The sequence below is a fragment of the Botrytis porri genome (assembly GCF_014898465.1).
Source record: "Botrytis porri strain MUCL 3234 chromosome Unknown BPOR_004, whole genome shotgun sequence".
Classification (NCBI taxonomy): Eukaryota; Fungi; Ascomycota; class Leotiomycetes; order Helotiales; family Sclerotiniaceae; genus Botrytis; species Botrytis porri.
In genome coordinates this window covers 2,650,332-2,668,519 of record NW_024066078.1, presented here as the reverse complement: position 1 = coordinate 2,668,519, position 18,188 = coordinate 2,650,332, and the positions used below count along the sequence as shown (strand labels likewise).

At 42.0% G+C, this 18,188-nt stretch overlaps 6 protein-coding genes across 6 annotated transcripts; 3 read left to right on the top strand and 3 right to left on the bottom strand.

The window, feature by feature from the left end:
* Positions 1 to 184: 184 nt before the first annotated feature.
* On the top strand, positions 185 to 1,284 carry EAF01_003692 (uncharacterized protein; the record flags this gene model as incomplete). The annotated part of the gene is made up of 2 exons (XM_038911946.1): positions 185 to 589; positions 643 to 1,284. 2 exons carry the CDS (start codon positions 185 to 187, stop codon positions 1,282 to 1,284), a joined length of 1,047 nt encoding a protein of 348 aa, XP_038773181.1.
* Positions 1,285 to 1,746: 462 nt separating this feature from the next.
* On the bottom strand, positions 1,747 to 2,444 carry EAF01_003691 (uncharacterized protein; the record flags this gene model as incomplete). The annotated part of the gene is made up of 4 exons (XM_038911945.1): positions 1,747 to 1,905; positions 1,970 to 1,988; positions 2,045 to 2,257; positions 2,311 to 2,444. The coding sequence occupies 4 exons, from the start codon at positions 2,442 to 2,444 to the stop codon at positions 1,747 to 1,749; spliced, it is 525 nt and encodes a 174-aa protein (XP_038773180.1).
* Positions 2,445 to 3,561: 1,117 nt separating this feature from the next.
* Positions 3,562 to 4,119, bottom strand: EAF01_003690 (uncharacterized protein; the record flags this gene model as incomplete). Its single annotated transcript, XM_038911944.1, has 1 exon — positions 3,562 to 4,119. The coding sequence occupies one exon, from the start codon at positions 4,117 to 4,119 to the stop codon at positions 3,562 to 3,564; it is 558 nt and encodes a 185-aa protein (XP_038773179.1).
* A 1,554-nt stretch (positions 4,120 to 5,673) lies between these two features.
* EAF01_003689 (uncharacterized protein) lies at positions 5,674 to 7,368 on the top strand. The gene is made up of 2 exons (XM_038911943.1): positions 5,674 to 6,022; positions 6,162 to 7,368. Exons 1-2 carry the CDS (start codon positions 5,705 to 5,707, stop codon positions 7,176 to 7,178), a joined length of 1,335 nt encoding a protein of 444 aa, XP_038773178.1. The 5' UTR covers positions 5,674 to 5,704; the 3' UTR covers positions 7,179 to 7,368.
* Positions 7,369 to 7,919: 551 nt separating this feature from the next.
* On the top strand, positions 7,920 to 8,651 carry EAF01_003688 (uncharacterized protein; the record flags this gene model as incomplete). The annotated part of the gene is made up of 1 exon (XM_038911942.1): positions 7,920 to 8,651. The coding sequence occupies one exon, from the start codon at positions 7,920 to 7,922 to the stop codon at positions 8,649 to 8,651; it is 732 nt and encodes a 243-aa protein (XP_038773177.1).
* Positions 8,652 to 11,066: 2,415 nt separating this feature from the next.
* On the bottom strand, positions 11,067 to 14,078 carry EAF01_003687 (uncharacterized protein; the record flags this gene model as incomplete). Its single annotated transcript, XM_038911941.1, has 1 exon — positions 11,067 to 14,078. One exon carries the CDS (start codon positions 14,076 to 14,078, stop codon positions 11,067 to 11,069), a length of 3,012 nt encoding a protein of 1,003 aa, XP_038773176.1.
* Between the last annotated feature and the right edge of the window lie 4,110 nt (positions 14,079 to 18,188).

The window sequence follows — 18,188 nt, the reverse complement described above, 5'->3', positions numbered from 1 at the left end:
GGAGGGGTAAGGTCACGCTTAGTCATCACGATTTTGTGCACCGGGAAATCCTCGTGCTTTCGCGTGTCCTCACAAATGCGAGACGCGTCTTCTCTAGAAAGTACTTGAAAATCGTCTACAATCTTCGTGATAATTCTCCTGCGTCGAAGAACTTTGCTATACATCTGCTAGGATTACATTTCAAATGGCTTCACTTGAAAAAAGAAAGGCAGAGGAAGAAGTACCATTAATAGAAGGATCTACTGAAATTGCTAGGACCGCCAACGACATGGAATTAAATCCACAAGCATCTATGGCTGCCTTATTCAGAGCAAACAAGCTGGTTCACGATCTAAACGAATCGCAGCTTCGTACCATTCTCGTTCAAGCATATGTTTCTCATCCCGAGATAGCTCATGTGGTAGATTTAGAGCATGAGAAGATGGGACTTCTGGCAAAAACTCCGTCTGAATCAGACTTGGAACCGGACCCCATCTCTATTTCCGAAGCGGACCGCGCTGTTGGCGATTATAACAATCGGGAGGAGAGTGATGATGAGTGTTCAGGCTCGGAACACGAAGATTCGAAGAAAAACAGAAGGGTGACAGAAGTGAGGATGCGACTCTTTCCGTAACATCTGAGAACCTGCTAATATTTTCACAGCTCAAACAACGCGGTATCTCCGAATCATTCTCCTGTTCATGTAAGACTGGTTGCAAAAATGGTAGATGCGAATGCTCCAAGAATTCTTTTAGTTGTGGTCCAAACTGCAAATGTGCCTCGTGTGCCAATTATCTAAACAAATTCGCCCACTTCTTCGGAGAATCTAGACTTCGCGCTACAAATTGTTTTGCGAGTTGGATGAAAGCACAAGGGCCTGATCTGGATCTCGATTCTGCATTTACACAAGAAGAATTACGAAGTAACATTATGGGAGTCGATGAAAAGAAATATTACGATGCGCCTCAAGGAACAGTATTCCACGATGGTTCTGATCCAGAAATACAACAGCTCGGTGAAGAGTGGCTCAAGGCAAGAACTGAAGCAGAGAGAAAACCCATTCGGACAAAGTTGTTCAAAAAAGCATTTGTTGAGGACGGTGGGTATTATTTCTCCTTCTGCTCTGGTGGATGGGAGGAATTTACCAATACTGTCCATTGTTCCGTTTGTGATGAATGTAACGACTGGAGAGACTGGCACTGCAAGGATTGCGGAAAGTGTTCATATGGAATATCTCTCCCTTGTGATGGTTGTGGTGGAGTTTCGAATGGGTATCATGATCAATTCGATATGGATGTGTCGTAGTATTCGACTGATTTTGGTTATGAGAACGCCATCTCACCATCATTTCACAAGCTAAGTTGGGCTGCGGGTTTTCAAGAAGCTTTTGTTTAGTTTGGCGGTGGATAGGCATAATCGATATGACGAAGCCATTTTTTAACACAGTGTGTTGTTATATGCCATCACTAGAATCTAATGTCAATATACTACTATCTCAGTGGTATCGGGCTCTGGGCTCTGTTTGATTCAACTCTTCATCGCTAGTAGAGTATACCTTCTGAACAAGGTGTTCCGGCTACTCACATCTCAAAGCACTCAAATGGAAGAGAGCAGCTTGATTGTTGGTTATAAGTTCTATTAATTCCTATTTTTCTTCGCCAATGCTAAGATACTCCATTTTTAAACCCGATGCAATCCTTCTATTTTACTTACTTCCTTGATGCACTAGGCATTTCATTGCCCTTGGTAATCCTGTCCTAAACAATATCAACAGAATTCGCATTTATAGCTGGGTATCGCCCGAATTGGATACATTGAAATCGAGTCCCTGGTGAAACTTCCAGATTGTCCAAAGTTATTCTGAACATCAGATTCCTGTCCTCTCACATCATCCCGGCTGAACTTCCAAGTTCCATTGTCGTTGCACTAAAAAGTCAAAAGTCAGTGATAGTTTCTCAGCCATTATGTGGGGGAAAATGTGTTTGCTCACTGGAGTTGGGCTATCCTCACTGCAAGAAATTGTTAGTCTACGGCTCAGCAGTTTAAAGACCAGGCCAACACTTACGTCCCGCAATTTCCATACAAATGCGTGATATTGAATGTAAAATGATCGCCATCAGGATATAGACTGAAAGTTACATTGGGATCACCACTGCAGGGTGCATCGACTGGAGCACCATCGAGTGCGAATATATAAGTAGTTGGACTATTATAACTGCACGTTACATTGAGACCTTGAGGAGCTGGAGTGGGTGTGTCAATCAAGTTGAATGACCAACTATTTTCTCAGGTTAGCATATGAGGGTGGAGGCCCTGGGGAAAAGAACTTACAAGCCGCCGGTACCGTGTCTAATGTTTCCAATACTGATCTTTTGGACATACCATGGAGTAGGAACCATGAACGGATCCGCCAGACCTGCAGTAATGGCTCCAGCGGAGAAGACAAGAAGTTTTGAGAAGTGCATATTGGTTGAGAATTGATGAGATGTTGATATGAAGTGGATGATGATAAGTTGATGAAACAATGATGATTGAAGTGCTTTCATCGAACGGACGACCTTGGATTAAATACACAAAACAATCACACTCAAGGCAAGAAAAAGAAAGAACCTCCGAGGTCGTTATGATGTTACAGTACGGCAAGCACGATCCATCGTATTCGATTACATATGCAGCGCCAAGCCATCGTCCTTTCTTCAAATACGAACCCCAGAATACGAGCTCTGTGTAAGAAACGACCCAAGCTCTTCGAAGGAAGCCACAACGACTCTGTACTTTATGTGAATCCGTGGGGAAACTACTCTCTCTCTCTCTGGATGCTAGAGTATGTAAGATACCTACATCATGCAGATCGAGAGTTTAATAATAGAATGGTAACGTAGCAGTGGAACATACGGACTGAAACATAATTCTCGGTTTATTCTTTGACCTCGGTATTATCTTTTTAGTTGCATTTTTTTTATAACAATCTTTGTTTTATGTTTCCTAAAAACGAATTGATATCGGTATGCCCGATGTGGTGTTACTTAAGTTGAGGTGGTACACCAACGGGAGGCGCCGAGGTGGTGTTCACAAAAGAAAATATCATGCAAGCTATCACCTGATACTACGAGAAACAAGGTCTCACAACGGCATATCATTGGACAGTGTATGTTATTGGTGGTGACAGTCTTAACAAGTTGTTCACGAACAAATATGGATTGTCAATGTCACACTATCTTACATGAATCATTAATCTTTCTCGGAATCCGGAAAAGCATCATGATTCCTTTCATACCCGTCACTTTATGTCAGCTGTCAATTGTCACCTGCCAGCAGACAATACTATGTTCGCATTGATTGTATATCGAGTGCAAGTATTACTTATCGAACTTTCTTTTTCAAGGCATCGTACTACATTATCTCATTAAGTCCAAAAACATATTTATCTCACTGAAGACTTGCTCTTTCACATCGCTCCATTAACAACTTGACCATTTCCCTTTCCCAAAGCACGTGAATATCAAACGGGCCTTTCAAGAACGTTCCTTCCAGGACAGTACGTAACCCCCTACCCCCTGAAAGCCCTCAAAGCGCCTGCCTTTACCTCTCCGCATCTCCACATCTCAAAACGCCCACCTCTCCTTGCACATCCAGACTCCCCCACACATCCCTAAGCAATTCCCAATCCAACATCCCCATCCGAACTCCAGTCTCGCTTCTTAAGACCCATTGTCCAACCTTTGAATGGATCGTTAATTCCTTGACCGGTGGTACACTCACTAACATATTTTTCCAGCTCGCATCTGACCACCTGAATCCCCTTCGTAGCATACCCCTTCTTCCAACACCCAATTCAGCAAGCTCTAATGGTCGGAGCTCCGGAGACGTGATCCATACTTTTCGAGAAGAAGAGACGTAGGCGTGAAATGAAGGGTAGAAGAGAGGATTGGGGATGATGGTATTGGAATGATTGTATAAAAACGGGTTGCGGGTTGAGGAGTAGAACAACTTATGTTGGAGGAGAGGAGAGGTGGTTATCATGATGTAGAAGTACCTGTTCACGCTCTGGATGCGGATCATGAGATCGGGGAGAGGAACGTGGAAGAGGATCTGTTCGAGGAGTTCGGGGATTGCTATGACTTTGGCGGCGTATGTCATTTTGTGGTCTCTGGTGTTGTTTTGTATTTTTGGTCTGATGGAGAAGTTGATTCTAACACCGATGGTCGGGGGAAGATTCCTGACACTGTGGTTGTTTATAAGGGTTTTGACGTTGGGTCGGGGTTATGAATGTGCCGTAATGTTAATATTGACATGAACAAACGAATGAATTGAGATTTGAGAGTGATTCACTACTTTTTGATATTGATGGACCATGAGGAAGACAACTCTCGTCGCGAATCATTTTGAATGCTGTCTGATGTACCATTTTTCAGCATCTGCCCTCGAAATCACTATTTCTTTTTCAGAATATTGAGAATATATTGATTGGATTAACACTTGCTTCTAGAAGAAAAACAAAAGCCAATGTCAAATCCTATGATTCAATTGATACCGACTAGCCGGAATGCAATAATAAGCGGAAAACAATCATTAGATCAGATTAAGAGATGCACAAACGTTGTTTCACTCACTATCAGGGGGATATGATTCGTACGCCTTATGCTTTTTTTCAAAAGGGGTGTGATTGCACAGACATTGTTTAATCTGATTTATTGTATTCTCATTTGATAGAGGTGCGACATTCGAAGATCAAGCTGGAAACTAGAACATGTATAAGTTCCGATTTGCATTGTATCAGTACATCACTCTATAAAGTTCATTCCTTTGATTCAGGAAAAAGATCCTTTTAAGTATGATCAGAGCCCATCGAAAGCTTCCTCTCCCTAATTCACCTTCGAGATATTGACCAGACCGAAGTTTCTACTCCTCTTAATGTCGCCAGTTCCCAATAATAAACCTCCATATCGACTACTCTTCCCTCATTTACTAAACCTACATTCTTGACTCCTCTTCCATTATCAGAAACCCCAAAACAGATCCTCTTGAACGCATCCACCTCCCTTTTCTAGCTCTACCTTCCCCTTCTTATCTTCCGAGACTCTCAACTTCATGCCAGTATCAGATTCATCACTGGAATGATATAAAATAATCTTGTATTTGAACCTCAGTGTGTAAAACCTAGACAATCCGCAACCAACGACAACGAAACCTATTGAGGCAGGTGTTTAAGAATTTTCCTCTGTCGTTGCGAAATGCTGAGTGTATGCTATCAACGGGAGTATTAATAAATGATTTCATGCGTTTTACAGTCGATTAGAAAGAGGAGGTAGAGAGGTTGAGGTTGAAGTTGAGGTTGAGGTTGAGGTTGAGATTAAGGTTAAGGTTAGCCACAAGCAAGTTAACCTTCCAAGGTTACCTAGGCCTGAAGGTTAATTCAGCCACAATTGTCGAACAAGTTCTTGATATTGATATCGTCGTTATAAATCACATCTTTTGGTACGCATTAGGTTGAGAAATCTTCAAAAAGAAGCAAAGCACATGTGACTGTTTTAAGCAAAATGAAATGCAGAACATACGTCTTGTAATCATATTACATAGTTGTATCGATGACTCCAGAATCTGATATGCTTACTAAGCCATGTACCTTACCTCGACTTCATCTCATCATGCTTCCCCACTGTCACAGCCGTTACCATTGTACAATCTTGAATTCTTCCGAGCCTCTAGTGATCTTTTCGAATAAATGAATCCAATTGTTCGTTATCATCTATTCCGGCGCGCACGAAGAATATCGACAAGGTTATCAGAATCCATAGTACAGCCGCGACTGAACATTGGACTGGATTTCCTTCGGGGTGTTGCTTCGCGGTCCAGGGTCACGAGTCTGGGAGAGAACAGCCTTGGTTCTCAGTTGAAGGAGAAAGAAAAGATGGGAGAGGACATTAATCGAGAAGGGATGGCAAAAGAGCGAATAACAACAGATGGTTGGGGAAAAGATGAAAAAGACACAAAGCAATATCTTAGCCACATAGAACGGACGGCGACAGAACCAAGGGACGAAGTAAGTATATAACTTTCCATATGTTCCAGATTATCTTTATTCTCTTCAAGCTGTTCTCATTAAATATTGTCGCCCCCCCCCCCCCCCCCTTCCACAAACAGACAGAACAGTTTTAATAGTCGATTAATCATCCCTCTAGTCCCTTCATAACTTCATTCTCACACAAGTGACAAGTATAAACTCCACCACTCGTCTATTTTATCTTTCACCTCTTCACCTCGCATCTAACTCCTCACCCAAACACCTCACCTGGAAACCTGGACAATGGGTCGATCTCTTTCTCCCTGGAATACAGAGACCTGGTGGTTTTAGCATTGTAAATAGTCCTATTTCTCAATTCTCTCCTTCAATTGATGACTTGAAAGAGGAGAAAAAAAGAGGTATCGAGTTAGCAATTCAGAAGCCCATTTTGAAATTAAATTCTGGGGGCAAAATAAGTGAGCAGGTAGCCTGGTTGTTCCAGCCTTCATCAGAAATTCTTGGAAAAGAAGTGGCCGTTAGAATTGGAGGGTCATTTACCTGGCCTCCTTGTTTGTCCGTTAAGAAGGAGAGCGAAGGCTGTCAAAAGAAGAGGGTAGAAAATGGAAATAGGGTGGTTTTTATAGCGGGTGGAATGGGCATCAATCCTTTGATGAGTATGATCTCTTGTATTCATGCAGAACTGGGAGATAATGAAAGGAGAGGAGAAGGGAAGAAGGTGGAAGGAAAAGAAGTAGATGATGAAATCGAAGGAAATGTCGAGGAAGAGAGTTGCGACAATCTTGAAGTTAAATTTCTCTACAGTACCAAGGTACCGGTTTCAATTCCAGCAGAAAACGAGCGAAAAGAAGGAGACACGGAAGAAGCGATTTTGTTTCTCGATCGTTTGCAGGAAATTTTTAAAAAGAGGGAGGAATGGGATCTTCAGCTTTTTGCCACCGGCTCCTCCCACGATACTATCAAGCTTTTGAAGACAAACGCAAAGTCAAACATGGAATCCCATCATCGAAGAATGTCAAACCTCGACATCGATCTTGCGCTAGGAACAATGGCGGAGAAATCACAAACGATAGTTTATATTTGTGGACCGCCCACAATGACTGATTCCATGGTTTCTTATGTTCGAAATCTTCCTGGTATAGATCCCTTGAGAGTTTTATGTGAGAAGTGGTGGTGAGTTAACATCAATCTTTCCGAGTTAATCCTTACCGAGAGGATTTCGAAGAGACCGATGGTGATCCAATACAATGTCATAAGTGTAATTAGTGATTTGGTGTACACCCACAAATATCAAGAGCGCTTGGGGGAAATTTTATATTTTGTTATTAACTCTACACACACTCATTTATTTTATCAACGGTTTGATGATATCTTACACAGTTTATCGGTGTTCCAGTGGATACTCAAGCCTCTTACCAACACTTTGGTAGACAGTCATACAAATCATCAACAATTTGAGTTTTATTCATACAATTTATCAGTGTTTTAGTCGACACTCATACCTCTCGTCAACAGGTTCTTGCACACTCATATATGTCGTCATTAACTGAGGTATATTCATATATTTACCACAATTTCAGTTCATACTCATACATTCGACCGAAAACTCAACGAACACTCATACGAAATACTCAGAAAGATCGCGAATATGATCTTGCAAATGAATGTTCCAGAAAGTCATTATGCCCCAGCAAATGTGCTCAAATAGGTTTAAATTTCCATTCTGCTTTCTTTTCCTTTTGTTAAATTCGATGTACACACTCGGGATACACATTCTATATACACATTCTACATACATAACAATATCTGGCATTTGATACTATTTACGCAACACTTAGAACCCGGATTCGACACGATTTACACTTCGGTACTTTCTTCACTGCATTAAGACCAAAAAGACGTCTCCTGACTGTTCACTATGCCTTACCCACATTGGAGCCCTAAGGCTGATGCCCTATTCGACTGGGTTGCTGGTGGCGTATGGTGTAATGAACAGCAACGATGCAAAAAATGGAATATTGTTTTTATTAAGACACATGTATATGAAGGGATTACAGACTTCTTAGACGCCTTTAACAAGTTCAATCCCTTCGACGAGAATAAGAAAGAATTCACTTTTGGAATAATCCGACGGCATGCTACAAAAAAGATGATACAGTTGCAAAAGTGTGAATGGATTGAAAGGCCCCCCTGGCTTTCAGAGGACGTCTTGAAAGGTCAATTTGGCGAGGTAGGTCTCAAGGATTTGCATGAATCTACCTCGCGTCTTCGTCGTGCTGCTGGGAGCGATACTGCTCAGTGGCGGGAAAAGGTCCAAAAACATGAATTAAACCTTCAAAAAAGTGAAAGTGTGGCAGCTCAGTACAGGGATTTTTTTCAGCGAAAAGAAGAAGCTGAGAGGCTCGAAGCTTGTAGGGAGCAAGAAGAAAAGTTACGGGAGCTACAGTTCAGAAATGGAGTCAAGGAACGAGGTTTTACGAAAGATGATGAGTCCTCTGGAGGTTTGTCTTGGACAGACCCTAATGCTTCCGGTTTTCATTTACAAACCCCAGAATTTGATTCACACGATGGTGCTTTCAGACCTGGAGTAAAAGATAGATGTCTTACTCCTTCTCTTCAACTAGAGACAACGTCAACGGTTCGAAGATAGGTCTAACGAGTGAGAGCTAGCTCTGGGGTAATCTCTCTCTCAACACGCACGTCATTCCCACCCTCATCCTCATTCTACACCTAAGTCTTCATCTTCGCATAAATACACGACTACACAATCTCGGTTCTTAACATCATATTTTTCTCGTCGTCAATCTCGACGCATTTCTTATTTTCTTTAAGATGGTTTCATGGTTTAATGGTTTAATGGTTTAATGGTTTAATGTTCAAGGGGTCAACGTCTAAGGATTAAGGGCTAAGGGTATAACAGTTTCATATTTCTTCTCGTCTCTTTCTCTTTATAAATTCGCTGCTTTCCAAACCAAAAATATTTCTAGAAGAAGATATGCGTGACTCAAATTAGGTGAATAGAAGCATAACTTAGATCCTCCAAAATCATATACATACTTCAATTCAAACATCTCCTTCCAACACCACGCCCACCCTCTATCAAACTTCAATTTATACTTTGCACACACAGGAATCACAAAGCCTACCTAAATAACATCCCATTCAAATCTCCCACCCATACTCTCGAGTTTCAAATGAGAACTACATACACACTCTTCAGATAGGCACTCCCACCATCAGAGATCCCATCATCAACCATCAACCATCCAATCAAAATCATCATCACAGCTAGACATACCTATTCATCAATTTATATAACAATAAAATGCCCATCCACGAGATAAACATCAAATCACATCATAACACACAAAGTCAATGCTCCAAAACTACAAATCCCATACCTACTCATATACAATCTACCCGCTGTCTACACACCAGCAGAGCTATATAACCACACAGCTACCCCGCTATCTAACGGCTATCGAGCCCAAGAGCTCATTTCCCCCAACCTTCTTGTCGCACTATCACATAACATCTGACATTACATCATGATGATATTGAATTTCACTGAGGAAAAGAAATGACAGCTCATGTCAACGATCAATCATTTTGATGATAACTTGTGTTCATCTGTGTAATCTCATCCCCATCCACGTACTCTCATCTATCCACTCACTTAACTCATCTCTCCTCATCTTACAGTATCCCATATGCCTAATAAAAAACATCCGGTTATTTAAGGAATGGACCATAACTATAATCAAATATAATCATTTCGCGAGAAATAGAAGAAATAGAAGAAACAGAAGAAACAGAAGAAACAGAAGAAACAGAAGAAATAGAAGAAGAATCTTCTTCAAACCTAGCTGACTACCCACTCACTCACTCACTCACCATTCCATCCCCATCCCCATCACCCCCCTTAAATAGTTCAAAGTATCAAAATCTATCTACTCACATACCTACCTACATAACCAACCCTCCATCTACATATCCTTCAGCAACCTTCAATCCCCTCCAAACCCCCCCCCCCTCCCAAAAAAAAATTAAAACCCCTTCAAGATTTCCTCGAAAATTCCGTAGAAAAAATTCGCATATAGTACATCATAGAATACACAACACACTGTACTATATCATATCATATCATATCAGCTCATACCATATCATATCATACAATACTCTATTCCCTCCACCCAGACACTGCGTATATACTCAAACACTCGTATATACTAAAAATTTCATTTAATTTTCCATCTCATTTTATCTCGGCTTACATACCTCCTTTTTCCCTCTCCCCTCCCTCTACTCCTACCTCTCTCCCTCCATCCCTTTTCCCTTTTCCCTTTTCCCCTTTTCCCTTTTCCCTTTTCCCTTTTCTTCCCTTTTCCCTTTTCCCTTTTCCCTTTTCCCTTTCCCTTTTCCCTTTTCCCTTTTCCCCTTTTCCCTTTTCCCTTTTCCCTTTCCCCTTTCCCCTTCTAAACCATCCCGAACCATCCCGAACCAAAAAATCAAACCAAAAAGACAAACTAAGCAATCAACCAACCAACTAACCAAGCGAGGAATTATTCGAGAAATGCCCCTTCCCTCTTGATTACCCCTCCCCCACTTTCCTCTTAAAGATCTACTATATATACCTACCTACCTACCTACCTACCTAGGTACAATTGAGCTCCGATGCTATCTTTCTTGCACGTGCAAGTACACAATACATTGTATCACATGTTCCATTGCATCATCACATCACACATCACATCACAGTAAACTACACGTGAATTCACACATCATCATCATACAAGTCAAATGAAAAGTAAAGAGAAAACAAACTTGCAAGCTTCAATTTTACTGCTATGCCAATATCGCTTCTAACCCCACCAGTTTTGACCAGTTAGCCCAACTACCGCCACTAACACCAATGGAGATTCTAGCCAATCCGCATAATCATCAAATTAGTCAGCCAGCCCATCGATATCATCTCCGAGCTGTCCATTCCAACCCAATCCACCTTGCTTTCCTCAACTAGAACACAACACCAGCACAGCGTAAAATTCCACCGGCATCAATCAAATCAATTATCCCAAACCCCTCTCAAACCTCTGGATCCCGCACCTCCAATTCCAAAGCTTGATCCCGCTCCAATAGGCAACGGCAACTGACTCTTTTCATTCAGTGGACTTTTTGGATCCCCAATACTATCTCTCTCACTTCCACTTCTGCTCCCCGATGCATCTACATCACCTGATCCACTACCCTTACGAGTTGGTGGCCAATTCAACGATTCATTTTGTTGGAATTGAGAAATCGATGTTGATGTATTTCGGAACGCGGGAGCGAATGGACTTGGTGATTGATTGGTATTGTATGGAGAATAATGAAGTTGGGTTTGTGATTGAAGATGTGGTCCATAAAAAGGAGTGTGTTCTTCATCTGAATCCGGACCTTGGGTAAACCCACTCTCGTTACTTAACATACTCGAGCTTCTACCTCTTTGCCTTGTGGTTTGTGACATTGTCATTAAGCCACCCATTTGAGGCATAGCCGGTGCCATATTCGAGATTGAAGCGTATGCGGGAAATGCGGACATTGAACTTTCACCTGCGGTTGTCCATGGGGAATTGGCGTATAATTGATTCGTTTCTTGTTGATGCTGCTGTTGTAAAGCCAGAGTGTATTGATCGATGTAAGGGTAAAGCATGGTCAGATCATCGGTATATCGTTGAAGTTGCATTTGCGCCTCCACGTTATACTTATCCCAGTTAGCCTGAACCATCTTCCTTTCATCATCTTTATCCTTCCGTTGCTTTTCCTTACGTTGAACTTCATCCAACCCTTTGGTGTTAGCTTCACGGAGATCATCTGCTTGATGAGTAAGTTTAATAGATCTGGCTTCCAATTTCTCGGATTGACGTTCTTTGTTGAGAAGTTCGGCACTCAACGCTGCGATTGGCTTTTCATTCTCCTTCTTTTTCGTGATGAAGTCTGATTTGGCTTTCTCGTAGAGGTCTTTTTGTGTTCGATACTTTTGCTTTGCTGCAATATACTCGGAATCCTTTGATGCTGAAGGTAATCGATCGGCGATTTCAATATCAGCTTCAATGGAAGCAATGGCCTCTTCTGCTTGTCTAATCTGAAGGGTGGCTTGTTGAATTTTTTGACGTTGTTTTTCATCATTGCCACCTGATGTGGCTATGATGTGTGTGAGCTTATCAATTTCTCTTCGAAGTGTCTGGATTTTTGTGCGTTGATCTTTACGTTCACGTTTTTGACGGCTACGTTCTTCTTCCAGTTTAGTTTTGGATGCTCGAATTGATTGTTGAATAGTGGAACTGGGTGATCCTGGTCGTCCTGAGACTTGAGGAGGGAGAGGTGAAAGGGAAGTCGCAGTTGCAGTATCCGATGGTGTATTAAGCGTTTTGACGCTGGTGCAAAAAATGACTTTGTTGTTAACGACATTGAAAAATTCAATCTCATAACTATTAGATGGCGCAAGCCCAAAGATTTCTCCATCCCAGCACGTGTTTTTTCCAGCGGGTAAGCTGTGATTGGTACTAGCTTCCATTCTTGTGGGTTGCCAATGTGCTTGATTCACCCTAACAAAAATGGGCATTCTTGAATTCACAATTGACCCCTCTGTATCATCTGGATTCTCATCGGGAATTGTGAATTTGGGAAAATAACTGGTACTGAATAAAACAGCATCAGACCCAACATGAGTAATCCAAATTCGATCTGGCTCGGTACTAAAAGGTGCATTTCCAAGGTTACTAGCATCCGTTGCATTTGTACCCGCCGATTCCGCAGCTGCGTGTGACGTCTCATACTCTTTAACCATGACGATTTTTGTACTTGCTAAAGCTGCCCATAAAGGTTGCTGTATGCGAACTTGTGCGCTTTGTTTTCTCTTTTTCCTGGTTGTAATGGCGGTATGACTAGCATGTAATGAATTTATAGCTTCGTTATCTGGTGTTTGTGGGTTTGTAGTGGAAGAATCATTGGCTCCATCTACTGATCCTTTCGCTGCTTCAGGATCCCCCAGGGTAGATGCTGCATGATCGCGTTTCTGACTCCTAACATATAAATCTCGTATATACCGCACTACTCCTTGTGCGAGAATGTGAACTGCAAGAATATTTCGAACCCAAATCGGTATTCGGTCTTTCCAATTCGCTATGGGTATTGGCATTGATTCGAGGGGATCGTCGAGGTCGAATGACCCTAAAAAGTTTCGTGGGGATGAAAGTAGTGTACGAAGTCCGACCGATTTGATGTTGCTGATCGAGGCATAATGCGAGACCCCAATGTAACCAAAGCAGAGAACTACGTTCCTCATACCAGCTTCTTTTCCACTGAGACCTCCTCCCAAAGTCAATGCGATCACCGATTGTGCAAATTGCAAGATGAACTCCTGCAGAGGACCATACAAAAATACCCAAGTTAAGAGAAACAGTACATCAACCACCATAATCGTTGCCAATGATGGTGTACCAGTAGTTCCTTCAAACATGTCGATAAAGCTTATTCCAGATGTAGCCGTTGTGGACGGGGGGACGAATGTCAAAGTGGCAAACAGTAATTGGATGATCGTCAGGAAAGCGGGTGGGACCTGGAGAAGAACAATAAGAATGGCCAGTGTATCAGAAATAGGACAGGATGTCAAAACAGTCTTCGCGAAATGCCATGGACCGGAATCGCGATGCACTGAAGGGTTCTTGGCGGAATTGACATTGATGTGACGGTGATTTTCTTGTGGGAAAGAAATCGTGGGGATGTTATAACCGTCTTGAGAAGAATCTGAATGAGCACCGACCGAAGACCTCCTTGCCACATCTCCTCCCAACTTGTGTTCCGATGTGTTGTCATCATTTCCAGGTGATTTCGCGTGTCCATTTGTAGGTGGTGGGGTCGAAGGTGGTGGTGTGGATGGGATAGAATCGGAGGAGTTCGCATGTCCATTCATATGTCCATTACTCTTTTGCCTGGGCACCCTCTTCCCTGGACCTACAAGGCCATTGTCGTGTCGAGTATCGCGTACATTGGCAGCGCCTTGCTGTCGCTTCGAGTTGGATAGAGGACGAGGCATGCGACGACCGGGTTGATTGCTGACCCAGATGAATATTCCGAGCCAGCTTGAATGGGGGCTTCCGAAATGTTTCTAGATTCCTCCAAAAGAATTGCAAACAAATAAGGAATAAATCAACCTTAGATCAGGCATAAATTGATCAAAAGGTATAAAATTGTATATTGAAACCATTCAAGAAGTTGAAAGAGTGATCAACTTGAATGATGTGTGTGTTTGTGTGAGAAAGTGATTTTTGGTTGGATGTGAGTTTGTAAGGAAGTAAATAATAATTCGTAAGTTTTAAGGTGGTGGTGGTGGTGGTGGTAGTGGTGGTAGTAGTAGTAATAGTAGTAGTAGTTGTAGTGATGGTGGTAGGTGGTAGGTTATTTTCCTTGTGCCTTGTGCCTTGTGCTCAGGCTTTTCCTCTTCTTTTTTTTCTTGGGCTTCTTTAGACGAGTGAGTTTTCAATCCTCACGCACCACTTCACTCCACACACAGACGACTGAAAGGTGAGGTCTGGGTTGAAGTTTGGAGTGAAGTCTAACAAAGTCAAGAGGTGTGTACCCAATAAAAAATAAATTTGCGTTCGTTTTAGAATTGAAGAAGCATTCAAGAGCCAACGAATGAAATCCTTGGATTTACTGTTAGCTGTGTTATGGACTTGAAAATGATGACTAAAATTCCGAAGTCAACATCAAGACACAATCGACTATTCGAATACTATCGAACCAGACTCTTTCTCCATAGATCTCCATTTCCATGTCGTCGACAACCCATGCCTTGCGCCTTATGGCATTGCTTGTTTGGTCGGTGTCTTTGGTATTGCGCATGATATCAAAGTGGTGAGTGAGGGCTGTTGATTGGTTGAGTCTAGAGATAATTGGCTAAATACATCTGTTATATGGATGGATCTTACATTGCAACCCAATCCATCAATGCAGAACCCGACTTCCAAGTATGAGAAGATCATCATGAGTCTGTATCGATCTCTTCATTCAAATGCATTGATACATACATACTAGGTACCTAGGTAGGTTACTACTCGGTAGTAGCTACCAGTACACACAATCCTAGACTGAGATCTCCTAAATTACTGCTTCGTGGTATTGAAGACCGAAATTTCATCAACCGACTGTGTCTTATGTTTTCATATCATGAGCTTCCAACTTCCAACTTCTAACTTCCCGCCAGCCAACCGTTGTTGATTCAGGCACGTCTCGGTATACCGTCCCGCCCTGAGCCGCCCAAAGTCCCCTTTTCTTGAGTTAAACTTTCACCGTGAGTCTAGTGCATATTGATTGATCTCAAACCTCATCATGATAATGATACCAACGAAGGGATGGAGAAATTGGATTGCGTGCAGATCAAAGTGCGAGCACACGATATCAAGAGACATATATCTCCAGGACCCATCACTGTTCTCCTAGCTAATGCATTCACACACAGCGTTGACCTACATACACCTAGTAAACATTTTGCAAATCGAAGGAGTCAGGAGTCCAGAGTCCAATCGAGCGATCATTCTTATTATTAAAGTTTATTTGTTTTTTTTTAATCAGGGCACTACATAATAATTTAGTTGCTTACTACCGAAACCGTTTTGCTTTCGATCCATTTCCGAAGATCATCCGTAGTTAAAATCTTCTGTTTTGAGTGAAGGAGGGGCGAAAAAAAGAGAGGAAGAGGGAGAAAAAGAAAAAGAAAAAGAGAGGTGTAAATAATAATCTTGACTAGGTCTGCTCATAGTAGGTACGAAGTAGGTACGAATACGGCGTACTCTGTAGATGGAGGGAAATATATCCGCCCCCACCTCGACTTCGTGCTTCATATTCATCCATACATACAACTTCAATTGCGACTCGCGAGTACTCCATCCCAAATCCTACGCATCCATCGAATATTTCTTCAAGCATCCTCCTCTACCATCTTCCTTCAAGTCTTTTTGGCCATTTTATCCAAATTCCCATGCCATAAACTTGCATATTCAATGTCGATCATTCATGACAGAGTACACCTAGGTCCTAGGCATTCAGGACAAGAAGACAGCTAGCTAGCTATTGACTACTCATCCGGCATCAAACCACACACGTAAGAATCTTACATCTTTCTCCTGCTCTCTCTACCCTTCTCAGTCAGATTCACCAATTCTCAAGTCCCAATTCCAATCCCGCGAGCATGCTTCCGTCTACTCTGCTCTGTAATGATTGATAAATATCATACACATCACACGCATTGAATACTCGTTCGGAAACATGTACCGTGTGTGAACAAAGTACAAAGTATAACTTATGATTGATTTCTCCATAGAGGGGCTTCCCTGTTCAACAATGCACCTGGTGCACCACATATATGCAACCAAGACCAAGACTATCGCTTCGGCACTTACAAGGCTTATTATTCTTCAATCATATCCCGACAATGTGTGGGTGGGCATCGATTTGTTTGGTTCATGCTCCTCACAGTCCCTCCATTTTCTTTGGCTAATATCATTAGGATGAATGAAAGTCGAGGGATATGACGAGTTTTTTTCTCTCCACAGATGGTATGATATGATATCCATTTCAAGATACCTTTGGAGGATATGTGAAAGAGAGCAATGGTTCGATATGTCGAATGCTCGGGCATGAAAGAAGTCCAAGTTGCTTCTTCGTCTTTCTTCCATTTCATTACCATGATCAAATTCGGCATCAATACTCAAGTATACCTACCGACTGTATTCACGTCGAATTTAAACGAACAACAATCAACCTCGTCTGGCAATACAAGGCGAATCCAAAATGCTACCAGATACCTATCGCTGATTCATTCACCCATCTTGACCCATGTTATCATAAGGATCATAACGTGGATGAAACGGTGATTAGTTGATTGAGAGTGGGGATCAAAAAAACAGAGTTTTTAAAGCCAAATTTGGATGATCTTCCTCTATTGGTAAATCTCTGCATGATCTAACCCTTTCTTGTCATTCAATCCGATGACTCGTTATATAATTGAGCTACCGCCATAAACGTCTTCAAATCTTATTTACGAATCTACGATGTATTCGGAGGATGAACTCAAGTTGGGTTTGTTTTCCCGCTACTTGAGATTGGGCTACGATTTTGAGGGGATTGAATCACGTGTTAGAATGGTCGCTCGAGTGAGAAGGCTAGTTGTTAACTTGTATATACTGTTGCTTATCTATCTACGTGTATGAGCGACGGCATACATGTGAGGTCAAGGAATCTTCGCTTGTTTTCACCTCATTTAACAGCTCGATATATCCTTAAAATTGACCCATCGCTACACCACAGGGTTTAAAACAGATGGCATTTTGTGTAACCACTCGAGTGAGAAGGCTCTTTACTTGCTTGCATATTGTTGCTTACCTATGGGTTCCCATTCCATTTTCCTCCTTTACTATCTTCAGGATAAACTCCCATAAATGGAGTGCATGATGAGGTACACTCGTTCGCTTCAATCAAGGAACAAACATATCAAGTCGCCTCTTTCCCATGAATACGCAATGCAACTCTCCAATCGCCGATCTAATACTCGGGAACTTGACATGCATCAAGTGATCAATGTGAATTCTTGGCATCATGCCATTTAATCTACCGGTATCGCTTCGAGAGAAGTATGTAAGAAACAAATGTGCGATTGATGTTATGATCTTCGTAGGGTCTCTGTTGCGGGTGGCCGGAAATGGAGAAGGGTTGTTTTAGGTTACGCGAGTGGGTGGTATATTTGATACTAGATATAAAGGGTGTACGTTTCATGTGTCGTGCTGACTAGGTGAGTTTATGGCTTACGGGTTATCGTTCAAATTATCGATACTATTGGTGAATGGCTCACAGTCGCACCCCGCTAAGAATTAGTCCATCTCACGCCTTTACTTTCCAGAATCACGAAAAGTTCTCTCTCATCCTTACATAGACGATCAAGACTTGTGTCACCATGAGTTTTTCGTTCCACATATCCATGATATCTCGTGGTATTTATACTAAAGACGATCACTTGTCTTTCTTTACTCAGTGCCACGCTTGACATTTGATGCTCTATCACAATTTCTCCTCGACTTTTTTCAGAAGCATACTATGCTAATGAGCTTGCCGCAGGTACAGCTATACCTCATTAATACATTGTAGTTTA

What these genes read in the sequence shown, in the direction of transcription:
- EAF01_003689 (XM_038911943.1), top strand. Translation starts at nt 5,705, where the DNA reads ATGAATCCAATTGTTCGTTATCATCTATTCCGGCGCGCACGAAGAATA. An exon ending in CGACAGAACCAAGGGACGAA is followed by an intron (nt 6,023 to 6,161) that starts GTAAGTATATAA and finishes TCATCCCTCTAG; the next exon opens with TCCCTTCATAACTTCATTCT.